At 42.8% G+C, this 20435-nt stretch overlaps 2 protein-coding genes across 2 annotated transcripts; both read right to left on the bottom strand.

Moving 5' to 3' along the window:
* Positions 1-2594: 2594 nt before the first annotated feature.
* Positions 2595-3419, bottom strand: LOC122690024 (ferritin heavy chain-like). The gene has a single exon (XM_043896952.1). The coding sequence runs from the start codon at positions 3347-3349 to the stop codon at positions 2693-2695; it is 657 nt and encodes a 218-aa protein (XP_043752887.1). The 5' UTR covers positions 3350-3419; the 3' UTR covers positions 2595-2692.
* A 15340-nt stretch (positions 3420-18759) lies between these two features.
* LOC122690748 (ferritin heavy chain-like) lies at positions 18760-19699 on the bottom strand. Its single transcript, XM_043897670.1, has one exon. The coding sequence runs from the start codon at positions 19596-19598 to the stop codon at positions 18927-18929; it is 672 nt and encodes a 223-aa protein (XP_043753605.1). The 5' UTR covers positions 19599-19699; the 3' UTR covers positions 18760-18926.
* Positions 19700-20435: the final 736 nt, after the last annotated feature.

Raw genomic sequence — 20435 nt, 5'->3', positions numbered from 1 at the left:
TAGGCTCTAGGTTCATCCACCTCATTAGAACTGACTCAAATGTGTTCCTTTTTATGGCTGAGTAATATACCATGGTGTATATGTACCAGAACTTCTGTATACAATCATCTGTCAGTGGACATCTAGGTTGGTTCCATGTTCTAGCTATTGTAAATAGGGCTGCAATGAACAATGGGATATATGTGTCTTTTTCAATTTTGGTTTCCTCACAGTCAGAATTCCATAGTGGCTCAGATGGTAAAGAGTATGCCTGCAATATGGGAGACCCGGGTTTGATCCCTGGGTCGGGAAGATCCCCTGCTGAAGGAAATGGGAACCCCTCCAATATTCTTGCCTGGAAAATCCCATGGACTGTAATGTAGTCTGCCAAGCTCCTCCGTCCATGGGGTTGCAAGGAGTCGGACACGACTGAGCGACTTCACTTCACTTTCTTTCCTCAGGGTATATGCCTAAGCGTGGGATTGCTGGGTCTTATGGTGGTTTTATTCCTAGTTTTTAAAGAAATCTTGATACCATTTTCCATAGTGGCTGTATCAATTTGCATTCCCACCAGTAGTGCAAGAGGGTTCCCTTTTCTCCACACCCTCTCCAGCATTTATTGTTTGCAGACATTTTGATGATGGCCATTCTGACCTGTGTGAGGTGATACATCATTGTAGTTTTGATTTGCATTTCTCTAATAATGAGCAATGTTGAACATCTTTTCATGTGTTTTGTTAGCCATCTGTGTGTCTTCTTCGAATAAATGTCTGTTTAGGTATTTTTCCCGTTTTTTTGTTTGTGTTGTTGGTTTTTCTGGTATTGAGTTATATGAGCTGTTGTATATTTTGGAAATTAATCCTTATTGGCTATTATTTTCTCCCATTCTGAGGGTTGCCTTTTCACCTTGTTTATAGTTTCCTTTGCTGTGCAAAAGCTTTTAATTTTAACTAGGTCCCACTTGTTTACTCTTATTTTTATTTAGATTGGCAGTTTCTCATGAAGTTAAATATACGTTTACCATATGCCATTGCAATGTCAGTCCTAAAGTGTCTTGCCAAGAGAAGTTAAAACAATCTTTTTAATTTGTATATGAATGTTCACAGTAGCAATATTCCCTAAAGCCTATAAGTAAAACAACTCAAATGTCTTCCAACTGGTGAATGAACAGAAGTAGCATATCTATGGAGTAGAATATTATACAACAGTAAAAAAGAATGAAGTAGCAATATATAACACAGGTAAACCTCAAAAACACTATGCCCAATGAAAGAAATCCAACAGAAAAGAATGCATATTGTATGTTTCCATTTATAGTAAATGTCTTGAAAAGGCAGATGTGTAGAGACCAAAACTAGACCAGTGTTTACCAGGGTCTGTCTGGGGATGGTATTACAGAGAGACTGTAAATGCGCATGAGGTATTTGGGTTGTGATGAAAATATTCTAAAATTAGTTGTGATGATGGTTATACAGGTCTGTAAATATATTAAAATCATTGAATTGGGTGATTTCAGCGTCACTATCAAAGTAAGAAACCCCAAGGACCTGTCTCTCCATAGAAACACCCATTGGATAGAGACGATTGGGAGCCTGGGAACAGTGACAGAATGAATAATTCACAATAAATGTTTTTATATACTTCGATTTCTGAATCTTATGGGTGTATTACTACTTCTAAAACTTAACACAAAGAAATTCACTCTTCCAGGGAAGGAAAAAAGAGTACAGATAACTCTTTCAGGAAACCTAATTTTGACTTAAAAGTAAAGCATGCCAGGTGAGGATTAAAAGACCTGTGTGTTTAGTGAGCACCAAGTATGAAATATGTCATTCAGGGCTGGAAACAACAGAGAACATGGACGCAGGGTCTGAGCACCTGAAAGAAACATACAAACACCACTTATAAACCTGTCATTAAAAAAAAAAAAAAAAAAACAGGGATAATGCCATTCATCCTACAGGAATATTGCCTAAATGAAATCACCTATGTAATATTGATTACATAGCTCAAGGAAATGAGATGGCAACAGGGCAGAAAATAGGCAATTTATCCCTTCTGAAGCCAGATAATTCTAGCCCCCATTCACCAGGGCTTCTCTTCACTTTGAGCTTGTCAAAGAGGGATTTTGCCAAGCTGACTTCTGGACCCTCCCCCCTCCCATGTTGCTACCCAGAATTAAGCATTAACATTTCACATAAAGTGAAAACCCCCTTCATATCAACCCTTGCCCAACCCCATCCCCTTCACTCTTTCCCCAGATCAACTCCAATCATGATTTTCAGGCCATGTTTTTATACTTTTAACTCTGCCCAGGCATCCAAAACTCACCAGGGTCCCAGACCACCCCCCACCCAACACTGTTTTACTAGGGGAGGAATGATTTTGTGTTTTCCATGGTCCCATGGAACACCTTCCCTCTCCATCGGTGGAGATCCTAAGCTGCACCTGGACGGGGCCTGGGTAGCTGGAGAGACTCTTGTATACCTGTTTTAAAGTTTAAAAGTGAGAGATTTGCACATACAAATTAGAGACGTTTATTTATGCATCAATTAATAACTTCATTTGAAGAACCAATAACTTTATGTGAAGAACTGCCAAAACTGCAAGAAAAAAACTTAAGTTTTTCTGCAAGGGCAATACTGCAGACTTCATGGCAGGCAGGGTGATCGTGGCCTCTCACCCAGGACTCAGGGGAAAGTCCAGTCCAGGCTCAGTCCTCCTTGTCGCCATCACCCAGGGTGAGCTTGTCAGAGAAGTACTCTGCCAGGGCACCTTCCGGGGACCCCGCGTTGCTCAGGTTGCTGACATGGTCCTCCAGCTCCTTGATGAACTTGACCTGCTGGTCCAGGTAGCCGGTCTCCAGGAAGTGGCACAGGTCAGCGTCGCAGCTCTCGGTGGCCAGCTGGTGCAGGTCGAGGAGGCTCTGGTTGACACACTTCTCTAGGTGCAGGGTGTCTTGCATGGCCTGGAGCCCGCTCTCCCACTCTTGGCTCTCGGGCTTTCTGATGTCGAGGAAAGAGATGCGGCCCCCACGCCGGTTCTGCAGGAACATCAGGCTCTCGGCTGTCTTGCTGTGCTCGTGGGAGCCGAGCAGGAAGAAGCGGTGGATGTGCTTCAAGGTCACGTCATCACGATCGAGGTAGAAGGCCACAGCCAGGCACTGGAAGGAGGCGTGGAGCTCCAGGGCGGCGTGGCTGTTGACCGCGGCTTCACACACAGGGAGGTAGTTCTGACGCACCTGTGAGGGTGGTGTGGGCAGCATGGCGGGCGACTCCATGACCCAGGGAATGGCGGCTCTGTCGGCTGGTTTGCGGGGCTGGCATCGGCGGGGGCGCGAGCGCCAGCGGCCTCCTCGGAGCCTTCCCATGGTGGATGATGTGAGTGGCCGGAGGCGGTCTCCGGGCCAGATGGCAGGTGGCGAGTTGCCGGCTCTGGGATCGAGGGGTAATGGCGTCTGTTGGGTGGGGTCAGTGCCTGGGCTTGAGATTGGTTGAGGAAGAGGTCACGTGGGTGGGCGGGATCAGTGGGCAGGGGGGGTCTAAGGTCTTGACCCTCCTTCTTTCTGCCTGGTGACGTAATGGCTGTTGAGGAGTGACTGTAAGACAATGTCAACTATCAGCTCCTGGGGAATAACCCAGAAAAGCTCCACTCCATGTCCCTCTCACCTCTCCACTTTCTGATTCAAGTGAAATGGTCAGACTACAGTGTGTAGAACCTAGTCTCCTGAGGGTCTGATGAGAGGCTGGAGAACGTGTCATTTAAGTGTGGAAGAAGTCCCTTCAGGGTGTGCCTTGACCAATGAGAAGTGGGGGGCTGGAGAGAGCCTGTAAGATAAATACCAATGCCACCCTCTTCCACACTGTCAAGTGATCTGAGGAATGCTTTCAGATTCTAAACGTCTAGACAAGCCTGCTCAGTGAATGATCTGCTGAGTCTTTGTGGCTCATTAGGAATCAGTGGTGGCCAGAGTGATCAACACAGAGGATTACATTTCTTCACATCCTTCCTTGCCTGATGTTTCATTTTTCTCACCCTTAGTGCTGTGAGTTCACACATTCTAACAAAATCAGCATCTTAACAGCATTTAAGCTGAGTCTCAGTCTCTGTTTTCTAAAAATCAAGGCTCAAACTCCTGTGTTGGTCATTTCTGGAAATTTTCCTATCTGTTATATGCCTTATTATAATTTTATTTTCTCATATATTTTCTACCTTCTTTGAGAATTCCCTCTCTGTTCCTCTTTTTAAGGAAAAAAAAAAAAAAACTACTAGCTGGTTGTGATTTCTGTCCTCCCTTGGTCCTATTGTATTGGGGAAGGATTGCTTTGATTACTTTACCATCTCTCTAATTTGCTATTTAGCAGTACCAATTCTATTATTCTATTTATTGGACTTTTTATTCCAACAATTAATGTTTTAATTTTCATGATCTCTAGTTTATTTTTATGGATGAAATATAAATATATATATATATTTTACTGCCTCAGGATATTGAGTATTTATTCTGAAATTCTGTTCTTACTCTAGTAATGCTTTATCTTTCGGTGTTAGTAAGGTTTTTGTTATGTATTTTTATTTTGAAATATTCTCAACGTTTCAGAAAAGTTGCAAGAATAGTACAAAGAACTTGTAGTTTCTGAATCATTTGAGAATAAGTTGTTGACCTGATGTTTCATCAGCCCAAATACTTTAGTGTGCAATTTCTGAAAACATGGAAATTCTCCTGTAGCTACAATACAACAGGCAAAATTGAGGAATGAACATTGATGCATTACTACCATTGAATAATCAGATGCCATTCAAGTTTTTTTCCAGTTATCCCCCAAATGCCTTATGCAGTAAAAGGACCCAATCTAGAATCTCATGCTACACTTAGTTATCATGACTGTAAGCTTCTTTCAGTCTGGCCTAATTCTTGAGTCTCTCCTTGTCTTGCATGCCTTGACACTTTTGAGAATCATAAGCCAGTTATTTTGTAGAATGTTTCTGAATTTCAGCTTATGTACTGTTTTGAGTATAAGGGCTCTTTTTTTCATTTGTTCAGTTTGATATTTCTTCTCTCTAGTTTATTTTTTTAAGTTTTTCTTCAAACATTTGATGATTCTTAATTCATGATTGGTTTTTAGATTCCTTTTTAAACATTCAGCTGTGTGAATTTAGAAAGCCGGGGAGGTAAGAGGTGGGACAACTTCTATTCTGGCCCGTCATTAGTGAAATTGGAGAGAATCAACTCATATTTTTGGTGAACTGCTGGATTTGTATTCTCCTTGTTCTTCCCGGGTTTTTCTCCTTACCTGTGGTTACTGTCCCAAACTGTGACAGAAGCTTCCACACATCTTGCTCTGATCTAAAAGCATTTACCCCTCTCTTGCTACTGCTCAGTGTGGGGACTAGGAAGCAGTTGTGGGCAACAGTATGTATACTTCCTGTGGTATCCAGCTAATCACCTTCTTAGATGTGTCCAGACTCAAGGCTGAAGGACCCTATGCATAATTGGAAGTAGTAGAGCCAAGCATGTTCTATCTAATTAATCAGTTCAGAACCTACCTAGTAAAATTTGGAAGTGGGTTATGTTCCCAGTGAGTTTGTATTGGTGAAGAGGGCCCAGCAACATCTATATACAGCATTCATATGGCTTCTTCCTTTCTTTGAATAAGCATGACAGGAAAGGGAAGACAAGATAATCAGAGATGAGGGACAAAAACCACCATCCAAACTCCAAAAACTGCCTTGTGTTGAGAACATAAAGCAGAAATATCTGCAAGTTGGGACATTCACAGAGAGGTGGTTGGTGATCCAGAAGTTGTTAAAAAATTTAAGGGCCACCTCATCAACTTGAATGTTCTAGGGAAAATGGATGGACCAACATACAAGTCACCTAAGATCTTTAATTTCTTCATCTATAAAATAAAGATTAAGAAACTCAAACTTCTGGTGAAAATAAATAGGTAGAACACATGCAAATTGGGAAGTTGTGTGAAAAAAGTATCATATTGAAATTATCTCAGGGGAAGGTGGAGGACACATTGCTAAAATGCATTATCTGTGCTGTGTAATACCACTGCCAATTAATTTTACTATTAAAGATGAATAACTTGGGAAAGAAGAAGTCAAAGGTTGGTTGCATCTTGCTTAAAATAACCATAAATACTATTTGTGCAAGGTGGCATAATTGTTATAAAGTAAATTGATATAATTTGATATAAAGAAAATTGAAAAAAAAAGAAAATTGATAAAATTTATCAATAAATATATCAATATATCAATTGATATAAAGTAGAACTTCTTTCATTCTGGAAGTGTAATAATTTGTATTCAGGACACTTGAATGGAGCATAATCAAGTAGGAAGGGATTAGTAGCTGTCTTGGTGAACACTGTCTTGCCTTCTTACTGACTTTGTAGGATAAACCCAGTAACAGGCTATGGGTAACATGGTCATGGGTCAGTTCCAGTAAAATTTTATTACCAAAGCAGATGGTAAAAATCATAGCAAGTCATTTTGTGGATATCACTAAAATTATTCTAAAATTGGGAAGCAGAGGCAAAAAGAAAAAACGAAACAGAAGAGTGAGTACACTACTAAAGGAGAAGAGTAAAATTGGAAAACTGACATTACTGGACCTCAAGACTTACTGTAAATCAACGGTAGTTGAGACAGCATGATATTGGTGAAAGAATAGCCAAATAGTTCAATGAACAAACTAGGGAGTAGGTAAAGAATCTGCCTGCAATGCAGGAGACATTGGTTGGATCCCTTGGTTGGGAAGATACCTTGGAGACAGGAATGTCAACCCATTCCACTATTCTTTCCTAGAGAATTCCATGAACAGAGGAGCCTGGCGGGCTACAGTCCATGGGGTTGCAAAGAGTCAGACATGACTGAACACACACACTTTATCCCCAAGCAGTGTTAGGACCCCCAAATGGATATACTAAACCACCACCAAGGAGTCCAGAAATACAACCATATAAATATGATCAAGTGACCTTTAACAAAGAAGAAAATGCAATACAATGGAGCAAAGATAGTATTTTAAAGAAATGGTGCTGAAACAACTGGTTGTCCACATGCAAAGAAATGACACACACTGTACATCATTTATAAAATTTAATTTAAAATGGATCATAGACTAAATGTAAAATGTCAAGTTATAAGCTTCTAGAAAATAACAGTGGAGAAAGCTCAGATGACCTTGGGTATGTAATTGATGAACTGTATTTTATTAAAATTAAAAACTTCTGCCCTGTGAAAGACAATATTAAAAGAATGAGAAGACAAGGCACAGATTGGGAGAAAATATTTGCAGAAGACACATGACCAAGGACTGTTACCCAAAATAGACAAATAACTCTTAAAACCTAACAATAAGAAAACAAACAGTGTAGTTTTAAAATGGGACAGAGACCTTAACAGCTCATCAAAGAAGATATACAAATGGCAAACAAGCATATGAAAAGATGCTCCATATCATATGTCATCAGGGACGTTAACACAAAAACCTGCATGCAGATGTTTGTAGCAGCTTTATTCACAGTGCCCAAGGTGTCCTTCCATGCGTGTAGAGATAACATAAATTTTGATACAACCAGGCAGTGGAATACTAATCAGCACTAAAGAGAAATTGAGGTATCAATATATGGAAAGATATGGAGAAGACATAAATACATCTTACTTAGTGAAAGGAGCCAATCTAAGAAGGCTATATATACTGTATGATTCCAACTGTATCACAATCTAGAAGAGACAAAAGTATGGAAATATTAACCAGAACAGTATGGTATTGGCATAAAAACAGACACACAGATCAGTAGAGCAAAATAGAGCCCAGAAATAAACTCAATTTAATTAATTTATGACAAAGGAGCCAAGAATATACAATGGAGAAAAGACAACCTCTGCAGTAAATTGTATTGGGGAAACAGGATGTTCACATGTAAAACAGTGAAACTGGACCACTATTTTACATCATACACCAAAACCAACTCAAAACTGATTAAAGACTTGAACATAAGACTGCAGCCATAACACCTGAAGGAGAAAACAGAGGCATTAGTAAACTCCTTGACATTAGTCTTGGAGGTGAGGTTTTGTATTTGACACCAAAGTGAAGGCAAGAAAAGCAAAAATAAACAGGTGGGACAACATGAAACTAAAAGACTCCTGCAGGGCAAAGTAAAACTATCAACAAAATAAAAAGGCAACCTATTGGATGGGAGAAGATATTTGCAACTGATAAATCTGATAAGGCAGCGGTCTCCAGGCTTTTTGGCACCAGGGACCAATTTTGTGGAAGACAATTTTTTCATGGACTGGGGGTAGGGGGGTGGTTTCAGGATGATTCAAGCACATTACATACTTTGTGAACTTTATTTCTAATCTAATGCTGCTGCTGATTGGACTGGAGGTTGGGAACTCCTGTGATAAGGGGTTAATCACCAAAATAGCAAAAAAAAAAAAACAAATTGATTACTAAAACTGACAGAAGATCTGAATCGATGTTTCTGCAAAGAAGACATACAGATGGCTAAGAGGTACATGAAAAAGTATTCAGCATCACTTATCATCAGAGAAATGCAAATCAAAACCACCCCAGATATCACCCCACACCTGTTAGAATGGCTATTATCTAAAAGACAAGAAATATTACGTATTGGTGTAGAGTAAAGGAAACTATTGTGCACTGTTAATAGAATTGTAAATTGGTGCAGCCACTATGGAGAATACTATGGAGGTTTCTGAAAAAGTTAAAAATAGAACTATCATAAGACCCAGCAATTTCACTTCTGGGTATTTATGCAAAGGAAATGAAAACAATAACTCAAAAAGATGTATGTACTTCCATGTTCACTTCCGCAATATTTACAATAGCCTAGACATGGAAGCAACCCGAGTGTTCATTGATGAATGAAGATGTGACTTCTATATACAATGGAACATTATTCAGTGATACAAAGAAGAAAATTGTGCCATTAGCAACTAGATGGGTGGACTTGGAGGGCATTCAGTTCAGTCACTCAGTCGTATCTGACTCTTTGCTACCCCATGGACTGCAGCTTGCAAGGCCTCCCTGTCCATCACCAACTCCCGGAGTTCACTCAAACTCATGTCCATTGAGTTGGTGATGCCATCCATCCATCTCATCCTCTGTCGTCCCTTTCTCCTCCCTCCCTCAATCTTTCCCAGCATCAGGATTTTTTCCAGTGAGTCAGTTCTTCCCATCAGGTGGCCAAATTACTGGAGTTTCAGCTTCAGCATCAGTCCTTCCAAGGAACATTCAGGACTGATTTCGTTTAGGATGGACTGACTGGATCTCCTTGCAGGCCAAGGGACTCTCAAGAGTCTTCTCCAACACCACTCTTCAAAAGCATCAATTCTTCGGCACTCAACTTTCATTATAGTCCAACTTTCACACCCATACATGACTGGTGGAAAAACCATAGCTTTTACTAAATGGACCTTTGTTGGCAAAGTAATGTCTCTGCTTTTTAATATGCTGTCTAGGTTGGTCATAACTTTTCTTACAAGGAGGAAGCGTCTTTTAATTTCATGGCTATAGTCACCATCTGCAGTGATTTTGAAGCCACAAAAAAATAAAGTCTCTCACTGTTTTCATTGTTTTCCCATCTATTTGCCATGAAGTGATGGGGCCAAATACCATGATCTTAGTTTTCTGAATGTTGAGTTTAAACTAGCTTTTTCACTCTCCTCTTTCACTTTCATCAAGAGGCTCTTTAGTTCTTCTTTACTTTCTGCCATGAGGGTGGTGTCATCTGCTTATCTGAGGTCATTCATATTTCTCCCAGCCATCTTGATTCCAGCTTGTGCTTCATCCAGCCCACCTTTTCTCATGATGTACTCTGCATATAAGTTAAATAAGCAGGGTGACAATATACAGCCTTGACGTGCTCCTTTCCCAATTTGGAACCAGTCTGTTGTTCCATGTCCAGTTCTAACTATTGCTTCCTGACCTGCATACAGGTTTCTCAAGAGGCAGGTCAGGTGGTCTGGTATTCCCATCTCTTGAAGAATTTTCCAGCTTGTTGTAATCCACACAGTCAAAGGCTTTGGCATAGTCAATAAAACAGAAGTAGATGTTTTTCTGGAATTCTCTTGCTTTTTCAATGATGCAGCAGATATTGGCAATTTGATCTCTGGTTCCTCTGCCTTTTCTAAATCCAGCTTGAACATCTGGAAGTTCATGGTTCACGTACTGTTGAAACTTGGCTTGGAGAATTCTGAGCATTACTTTACTAGCATGTGAGATGAGTGAAATTCTGCAGTAGTTTGAGTATTCTTTGGCTTTGTCTTTCTTTGGGATTGGAATGAAAACTGACCAGTTCCAGTCCTGTGGCCACTGCTGAGTTTTCCAAATTTGCTGGCATATTGCGTGCAGCACTTTCACGACATTATCTTTTACGATTTGAAATACCTCAAATGGAAGGCATTAGGCTAAATGAAATAAATCTGTCTAACAAAGACAGCTACTGTATGATCTCCTTTATATGTGAGGTCTAAAACACGAACAACAACTAAAAACCAAAACTCGTAGAGGACAGATTGGTAATTGCCAGAGCAAAGGTGAGGGGGCAAGGTGTGCAAAATGGGTTAACGGAGGGAAAAGATAAAATCTTCTGGTTATAAGTCATGGGTTATAATGTATGGCATGCTGCCTGTAGTTAATAACACTATAGTATATTTGGACATTCCTAGTATAGTAAATCTTAAAAGCTCTTATCACAAGTAAAAAAATTGTAACTATTGTATGGTAACGGATGTCAACTACTTGGGATCATTTCACAACATATACAAATATCTAAGCATTATGTTATATACCTGAAATCAGTGGTGTATGTCAATTATATGTCAATGTAAGCAATATGGAGCCAGTAAACAGACTAGTGGTTGAGAGGGGAGGAGGAAAGAATAGGTGAAGAGGATATCTTTTAGGGCACTGAAAACTCTGTACATGACTATAATCAGGGGTGCATGTCGCTATACATTTGTCCAAACCCATAGACGCTACACCACCAATAAGGAATCCTAATATAAACTATGGCGTTTGGGTGATTATGATGTATCATTGTAGGTTCATCAGTTGTAACAAATCAACCACTCTGCTGCTGCATGCTGATGGTGGAATACATTATGCATATGTGGGGCCACGGAATATGTGGCCTGGGAATATCTCGGTTCCTTTCTCTCAATTTTGCTATCAGCCTAAAACTGCTCTTAAAATTATTGGTGTTTAGTCAGTAAGTCATGTCCAACTCTTTGCGACCCCATGGATTGTAATATGTCAGGCTCCTCTTCCTCCACTGTCTCCCAGAGTTTGCTGACATTCATGACCGTTGAGTCAGTGATGCTATCTAACCATCTCATCCTCTGTCGTGCCCTTCTCCTTTTGCCTTCCATCTTTCCCAGCATTTCCCAGTGTTTTCCAGTGAGTCAGTTCTTTGCATCCGGTGGCCAGAATATTGGAGTTTCAGAAATAGTCCTTACAGTGAATATCCAGGGTTGATCTCCTTTAGAATTGACTGGTCTGATCTCCTTGCAGTCGAAGGGACTCTCAAAAAACACAGTGTTTAACAAATTACAAAAGTAACACAATAGATGGTGGGCTGGATTTGGCTTGCAGGCCATAGTTTGACAACCCATGGTATAAAACAAAGCAATTTGTGATGAAACAAATAGGTAAATGAGTGTCTGTGTCACTTGATGTGTCTGGTTAACCATGTGTCTAGTACCGACAAAGGCTCGCTGCCTGATGTGCATAGAACCCCGTACTGTAGGATTGGCTTTTGAGAAAAGGAAGAGTTTTATCGTGAGGTCAGCTGGCAAGGAGAGAGCAGGCAAGGCTGTCAAATCTGGTTCTTCACCCCAAGGCTGAAGGAGAAATTTAAGGGGTTCGAGGAATCAGCTGATTGGCCAGTCTCGAATCAGCCCATATGAACTCCTCGTGCTGCTGGAAGCCACGGTTTCCGTTTCTCTTGGGAGGGCGGAGTATATTGCTTTACAATGTGGTGTTTGTTTCCGCCATAGAACGGAGTGAATGCGCTATATGTACACATATATCCCCTCCCTCTTCAGCCTCCCTCCCACCCCCACATCCCACCCCTCTAGGTCATCACAGAGCGCCGAGCTGAGCTCCCTGTGCTACATAGCCGCTTCCCACTAGCTAGCTATTTCACACCTGGCAGTGTATCTATGTCATTGCCACTTTCGCAGCGGGCCCCCTCCCTCTTCCCCCACATGTCCACATGGCCATTCTTTATGTCTGCATTTCTCTTTCTGCCCTGCAAATTGGGTCATCAATACCATTTTCCTCGATTGCATATAAATGCATTAATAGACCATGTTTGTTTTTCTCTTTCAGACTTACTTCACTCTGCATGACAGACTCTAGGTCCATCCACATCGCTACAAATGTCCTAATTTTATTTCTTTTTAGCACTGAGTAATATTCCATTGTATATATGTAGATCTTGTTTATCTATTTTTGTGTCAGTGGACATTTAGGCTGCTTCCATGTCCTGGCTATTGGGAATAGTCCAGCTATGAACATTGGGGTCCCTGTCTCTTTTAGAATTATGGTTTTCTCAGGGTATATGCCCAGTAGTGGGGTTTCTGTGTCATATGGTAGTTGTAGTTTTAGCTTTTTAAGGAACCTCCATACTGTTCTCCATTGTGGCTGCACCAATTTACATTCCTACCAACAGTGCAAGAGGGTTCTCTTTTCACCACACCCTCTCCAGCATTTCTTGTTTGTAGTTTTCTGATGATGGCCATTCTGACTGGTGTGAGGTGACACATCATTGTAGTTTCGATTTGCATTTTTCTAATTATTACCGACATGGAGCATGCTTTCCTGAGCTTTTTGCCCGTCTGTATGTCTTCTTTGGAGAAATGTCTGTTTATTTGTCTATTTCGGCTGTGCTGGGTCTTCCCTGCCGTGTGAGGGCTTTCTCTATTTGTGCTGCGTGGGAGCTGCTCTCCAGCTCTGGTGTGTGGGTTTCTCATTTTGGAGGCTTCTCTTGCTGCAGAGCATGGGCTCTAGGCTCGTGGGTTTAAGTTGCTGTGGCTCGCGGGCATCGTTGCTCTGCGGCATCTGAGATCTTCCCAAACCAGGGATTGAACCAGTGTCCCCCGCATTGCAAGGCTTATTCTTAACTACTGGGTCACTAGGGAAGCCCTCATGGTAAGTTTCCTTTTGTACTGCCCTACTAATTAGTGATATTGAGCATACCATCCCCATCCATCTGCTCTCTAGGTCCATTACTGAATACTGATGCTTCAACAGCAATAGGTCCACACATGGGATGAGTGCTAGGGCTTTAGGACCTGGGGTTTTCGTTGTAGCCGATTTTCTATGGGGTAACAGGCCAAACTATTTCCCAGGTGACACTAGTGGTAAAGAACCTGCCTGCCAGGTCACGAGACACAAAAGACGTGGGTTTGATCCCTGGGTCGGGAAGATCCCTGGAGGACGAAATGGCAGCCCACTCCAGTAGCTTGCCTGGGAAGTCCCATGGACAGAGGAGCTCAGCAGGCTACAGTCTGTGCGGTCGCAGAGAGTTGGATACGACTGAGTGACTTAGCATGCATGCATGATGGGCCAAATTACTTCCATTAGTTATATAACTATCCACCTTTTGGTGGCCTGGGCAGTGAGCTATGGTTGGTTCTTCCAGCATTCTAACAGAGTCCAATAACGCCTGGATCTCCTCTGTGTCCTTCTTTCCTTCCTGATGTTCATAGACCTCTCTTTCCATATGGCCCCACATACCTGTACCACAGAGAAGGCGTACTTAGAATGAATATAAGGAGTTACCTTGTTCCTAGCTCCAAGGTGCAGGGATCTCATGCAGGTTATTAGCTCTGCCTTCTGGGCAGACATACCAGGAGGAGGATTTCTGCTTCTAGAACTTCCTGATGACTTACTGTTGCATACCAAAGAGTCCCCCGTCCATGAAGCTGCTCCCATTTGTAAGCATTTTCGTATCTGGATTGTCAGGTCAGGTCTGCTAGAATGGACTTGAGTGAATTGTACAGAAAGACCTTTTGGCATTCTGCACTCTATCTTAGTGGCTCATTGTCCTTTCCTTTAAGAGCGTCATACAGGGGTTTACCATGATCCCAAACTTAGGGATCCACATATTACAAAGCCCAGACATTCCTAAGAATCCTCATGATTGCCTTCTGGTGGTTGATGCAGTCACTCTAATGCCTTCATTCCATTTGAAATATGTTTATTTGTCATAGATATTTTGCAGTTGGTTGAGAAGTTTTCACTTTTCCCATGGAGACTTTATATCCCCAGTCTGCTAGAAAGTTGAAAGTAAGGATTGTATTTTGGCCTGAAGCTTCCTTTGTTTTACTAGCCATTAGGTATATTATTCATATATTGAAGTACAGCTCCCTCATTTAATTGGCAGTAACTTAAGTCCTTGGCTAAGGCTTGCCGAGAAGATGGTGGGGGATTCTTCGATCCTTGTGGGAGCAACATCCAACAATAGGGTTGTTTCATATTAGTCTCTGGATCATCTGATTAAAAGGCAAGAGTTCCTAGGCCTCAGGGCTGAGTCGTATCCAGTAAAAGGGATCTTTTAGGTCCAGAATTGTAGACCAGCAAAAGTCTCCGGATAACATTGTAAGCAAAAGTATAAGGATTTGGCACTATGGAACATATATCATGTACAATTTAGTCAATGGGTCTCAGATCCGATGCAAGCAATAATCTCTGTCCCCTGGCTTTTATACCGGCAGTATTGAACTACTTTATTGATATTGGTAAATTTGATAAGGGGCTTCCCTAGTACCTCAGATGGTAGAGAATCTGCCTGCAATGCAGGAGACCCACGTTCGATCACTGGGTAAGGAAGATATTCTGGAGAAGGGAATGGCCACCCAATCCAGTATTCTTTTCTGGAGAATCCCATGGACAGAGGAGGCTGGTGGGCTACAACCTTTAGGTCGTAGAGTCTGACACGACTGAACGACTAACACTACAGTACTGCGGTTAGATTAATTGGCATATAAGAAAGGTGGTTTTCAGAGGATTTATGGTTCACATGCCTCTTTAAAGGCTATTGCTTTTTCAGTTCCTATACTGGGCACTGGGCTGGAGTTTTCCTACTATGTGGTCAGTGGTTTTGGCTCTTCCTGGCCTGTCCTCAACTCAAGCATCCTCTCTTACCTTTTGTAGAATTTCTTTGGGGACTTCTGGTTCAAATTTGTTTCTACATTGTCATAGCACAGCTTGGAGGGTGCAGGTTTGACCTAGGAGTAATTCAGCACCTACTGTTTCTAGTGAGAAAGTCACTTGGGCATTTAACTTTGTTAGCTTTTCCCCCAGTAAGGGAATAGGGCATTCAGGCAGATACAGAAAGCTGTGCCCTACATATGGTTTTTTTCCCGCATTATTATATAAGATCTGCGGTAGAAAATGGAGACTGTATATGTACGAATGCCCTGGGTTGACTTTGGTCATCTAGTACTTTGGGGACTTGTTTCATTTGATACTGCCCTGCCTGAGGGCAATTTAAAAGATACTAATTTTAAATATGTTTAAATTCAAATTAAACATTTACAATATAATAAACCATCTACTCTTTTAAGCAATAGTTTTTTGATCCCTATTTTACATATGAGAAATCAGAGGCAGAGAGAAGGTAATTAACATTTTCCAATACCCTCAATTTAGTAAGTGGCTGGAATGGGATCTGAACCCATGCCATCTATGTGGAAGAATCCACGACACCAAACTGTTTCTTCAAAACAGAAAACTAAGAGGGACCTTCAGGCTTCCCTCATGGTTTAGTAGTAAAGACTCCTTCTGCCAAAGCAGGAGACCTGGGTTTGATCTCGGATCCAGGAAGATCCCACATTTCGCAGCAGACCTCAGCCTGTGCATCACAACGACTGAAGCGGTGCTCTAGAGCTGGGGAACCAGAGCTGCTGAACCCATGTGCCTCAACTACTGAAGTCCAAGTGCCTCGAGCCCATGGTGTGCAACTGGCGAAGCCACGACCATAAGAAACACACATACCGCAACTAGAGCAAAGACTGTGAGTAACGAAACCCTAGCACAACCAAAAATTCAATTTCTAGTTATAAAGAGGAACATCTTCTCACCTGGTGCTTGCTTCTATCTAGAGTAGAACCGTGAATTGACACATGTAGGATCTGAGACATTGTCAGAGAGAGGAAAATGAAAGTGTTAGTCACTCAGTCGTGTCCCACCCTTTGCGACCCCATGGATGGTAGCCCACTAGGCTACTCTGTTTATAGAATTCTCCAGGCAAGAACACTGGAGTGGGTGGACATTCCCTTCTCGCAGGAATCTCCCTGACCCAGGGACTAAACCCCAGTCTCCTGCATTGCAGGCAGATTCTTTACCGTCTGAGCCACCAGGGAATGCCCATCAAAGAAAGAGGAGAGATCCTCAATGTGAGCAGAGAAACAGTGAAAAGAGCCCGGTTGTCTAAGCACAAAGGAACAAGCACAAAGCAACAAGCACATTTTCTGGAAATTTAAGTGAAGAGACTTAATCCTCATTTAAAATAAAAATTCAAGTGCCGTCATGGTGAAATGGGAAAGTTAATTCCTTCACAGCAAGCTTGTTTATATATTTGTAAATATTCAAAGCAAGACTTAGTCGCTCAGTCATGTCCGACTCTCTGCGATCCCATGGATTGTAGCCCACCAGGCTCCTCTGTCCATGGAATTCTCCAGGCAAGAATACTTGAGTGGATTGCCATTCCTTCTCCAGGGGATTTTTCTGACCCAGGGATCAGACCCAGGTCTCCCACATTGGGGGTAGATTCTATGCCATCTGAGCTACAGGGAGGAATATTTGTGAATATTTGTAAATATTCAAAGCAGTTTGCAAACTTTAGGGAGACTCAGATTGAGCATGTGTCAATCTGAGGACCCTGTCTTATCAAGGACCATAAGACAGGCAAGATCTGTAAAATTTTAACTTTTGCCTTGTTAAATACACCTAGGCACAGAAGAAACATATTTTGAGTGTTTTTGTTAGGCAAAAGCAATATTAGGCTTTACATGTGTAGAGATTTCATCTGATCAAATAAAGTTGACCCAGAGGCTGAATTTTTAAAGAAGAGGAAAATATTAAAGATTTTATTTTTTTGGCTGTGCTGGGTCTTTGCTGCTGCACATGGCCTTAGTTCTCCTGAGGCATGTGGGATCATAATTCCCGGACCAGAGATCGAACCTTTATCCCATGTGTTGGAAGGCAGCTTCTTAACCAATGGACCACCAGGGAAGTCCCTATCATTTTTTTAAGAAATCTTTTCTTAAACTGGAAAATTTCTTTCTGCACAGTCACAAAAAGAGAAAAAGTAGTCTCCTCCCCATTCTGAAAGCCGACCCCAGGAGGCCACACTGAGGTCACGAACAGGCTGATTTGGGGCCACGGGGTGTGGGCACAGGTGGGCAGAGTCTGCAGTGAGCTAAAGGTCAAGGTGAGGTCAGCACCCCTCTGGGTGTTTCATCACCTCAGCCCTGCTTCTACATGTGAGTTACCCTGGGCTTGGGCTCTGCCATCCTCCCAGTCCGCTCTCCACTGAGGTTTTCCACTCCCATGACCACAACACAACCTATATAGGCATCATGATGTCTCCCATAGGTCTGTTTCTAAAGCTGACATCCACTCTGAACTCCAGATTCATTTTTCTGGCTACCTGCATGACAGTTCCACTTGGACGTGTAATATGCATCTCAGATTTGACGTGACATGCCTTCTCCAACTTTCCATCCCCACTGTGTCCCTGGCAAAAGACCCCAAATTGCTCAAAAGGCACCTCCATCAACCGAGGCTAAATTAGATTTTCTTCACGTCTCCCTCTTCCTCTCTGGTCCATGAGGAAACCTTGCTCATGTATCCAAATCTATCTGCAGTGTGTCTACATCTCTTCATTTCTTTATCCTCCACTCCAGTTCAATCACCATTGTCTTTCACCTGGACCAGCTGTGATACCAACTAACTGGTATCCCAGCATCAACCCTTCCCCCTCTACATACTTCAATGCAGCCAGTACCACTGACTTCATATTCAGAGGGATTCATTTTACTTGATATTCAATATCACAAATTGACCTTCATTCATGAGCCTGTATTTTTCACCCAAGAAGAGCTATATAGAATCGCCCTCAATACAACTGAGGTAAATTTTGAGTGTTTATCAATCTGCTTTATCGCAGGGTGGTACAATTCAAGTAAAGAATCACACATGGATGTTTTGTAAGGGCAACATCCATGCTCAACAGTGGTGACCACAGGAAGTGTGTGTCTTGGAAAGTCAGCCCTGCTACCCTTAGATTGTCATTGTAGCCCAGGGTGAGCTTGTCAGCGCCACACTCTGCTATGCTAGTATCCTGGGCCCCCATCTTGCTACCCAGAAATTTGCTTCAACCAAAATGAAGTACCCTTTATTTCATTCCCTTCCCAATCCCATTCCCTTCAGTATTTCTGGAGATCAACCCCAATCATGATTTTCAGGCCATATTTTTATAGCTTATCTATTTACAGGCACGCACATTGACCAGGGCCTCACCTCGCCCACACCCACCCCATATACCACATTGTTTACTAGGGGAAGGTATATTTTGTATTGTCCAGGGTCCCATGGATCCCCTTCTTCCCTCCCTCTGTGGAGATGCTGAGCTTCCTGTGGACAGGGCATTGGTAGCTCAAGAGACTCCCAGATACCTGTTTTAAAACTTGAAAGGTGAAGGGTTTGCACGCGCGAATCAACAGGGACCTGTATTTCTTTAGGAAGCAATTAGTTTACTGGAAGAACTAGCAACACTGAAAGAAGGAAAACTTAAGTGAACTTATTCTGCAAGGGCAAAACTGCAGACTTCACGGCAGGCAGGGTGACCGTGGGCACTCACCCAGGTCTCAGGGCAAAGTCCAGTCCAGGATCAGTCCTCCTTGTCGCCATCACTCAGGGTGAGCTTCTCAAAGAAGTACTCTGCCAGGGCACCTTCCGGGGACCTCGCGTTGCTCAGGTTGCTGACATGGTCCTCCAGCTCCTTGATGAACTTGACCTGCTGGTCCAGGTAGCCGGTCTCCAGGAAGTGGCACAGGTCGTCGTCGCAGCTCTCGGTGGCCAGCTGGTGCAGGTCGAGCAGGCTCTGGTTGATGTACTTCTCCAGGTGCAGGATGTCTTGCATGGCCTGGAGCCCGCTCTCCCACTCTTGGCTCTCGGGGTTTCTGATGTCGAGGAAAGAGATGCGGCCCCCACGCTGGTTCTGCAGGAACATCAGGCTCTCGGCTGTCTTGCTGTGCTCGTGGGAGCGGATCAAAAAGAAACCGGAGAAATGCTTCAGGGCCACGTCATCACTGAGGTCGAGGTAGAAGGCCACAGCCCGGCAATGGAAGGAGACGTGGAACTCCAGGGAGGTCTGGCTGTTGATCGCGGCCTCACACTCGGGGCGGTAGTTCTGATGCACCTGTGAGGGCGGTGTGGGCAGCACGGTGGGCCACTCCAAGAACCAGGGAATGGCGGCTCGGATGAGGCGTCTGCGGGGTTGGAATCGGCGGGGACGCGGGCGCCGACGACGGCGCCCACGGACTCGTTCGAACCTTCCCATGGTGGACGCTGTGAGCAGCCGGAGCCGAGCCAGAAGGCAGCTGGCTGAGTTCGGCTCTGGGTTGGAGGGGTAATGGCGTTTGTTGGGCGGGGTCAGTGCCTGTGCTTGAGATTGGTTAAGGAAGAGGTCATGTGAGTTGGCGGGCTCCCTGGGCGGGATCTGTGGGCAGGCCGAGACCACTGTCTATCAAAGGCAGGGTGAGGCAGAGCCACTTTGAGCTGAGTACTTCGCATCCAGAAAGTTTTTAATTTACCATAATACTTTTTTTCCAAGGACTTTCTCTTATTCTTTAATTCTTGCCTTTTATAGCACCCTGTTCCTATTTTATAAAACCCCTGTCATCTTTACAGTTCTGAGACTATGAATTTGGATTTTTTGGTAATGTCCTCTGGTTCCTGTAGTATATTTGTTTTTTTCTCCAGAAATAGTTCAGTTTATTCATCATGATCTCTTCCACTTCTTTCAAATATCTGGTAAGTATTTGCCCATCCATATTTGGGTATAAAGGACTCATTTCTTTAGCCTTGAAGTTTACCATGGATCTGACCTACAGTTCTGATATCCATTCCACTATTAGTCTCCTCTTCTGAATGGGAGTGCAGAGTGTATCAGTTAGGGAGTGGTCTTCTGTCTTTGGGATACGTGGTTTGGAGCTTGCACGTAAGATAAGGACATCCCAAATGCCAGAAGCTTGGTATTTTCTGAAATTGGAAGATTTTCCTGTATGTCTTCTAGATTGATTATGTCTTTGTGTTTTGTTTCTTTCTCTTCTGCAGAGTGGGTCCACAGTTACCTCAGAACTTCTCATATGGTTTCCCTTCCTGATCCTTTGAATGA

Source organism: Cervus elaphus, chromosome X, assembly GCF_910594005.1.
Source record: "Cervus elaphus chromosome X, mCerEla1.1, whole genome shotgun sequence".
Taxonomy (NCBI): domain Eukaryota; kingdom Metazoa; phylum Chordata; class Mammalia; order Artiodactyla; family Cervidae; genus Cervus; species Cervus elaphus.
This window is presented reverse-complemented; position numbering and strand designations above follow the sequence as displayed.

Coding starts and splice junctions, on each gene's coding strand:
- LOC122690024 (XM_043896952.1), bottom strand. CDS start 3,349: ATGGGAAGGCTCCGAGGAGGCCGCTGGCGCTCGCGCCCCCGCCGATGC.
- LOC122690748 (XM_043897670.1), bottom strand. CDS start 19,598: ATGGGAAGGTTCGAACGAGTCCGTGGGCGCCGTCGTCGGCGCCCGCGT.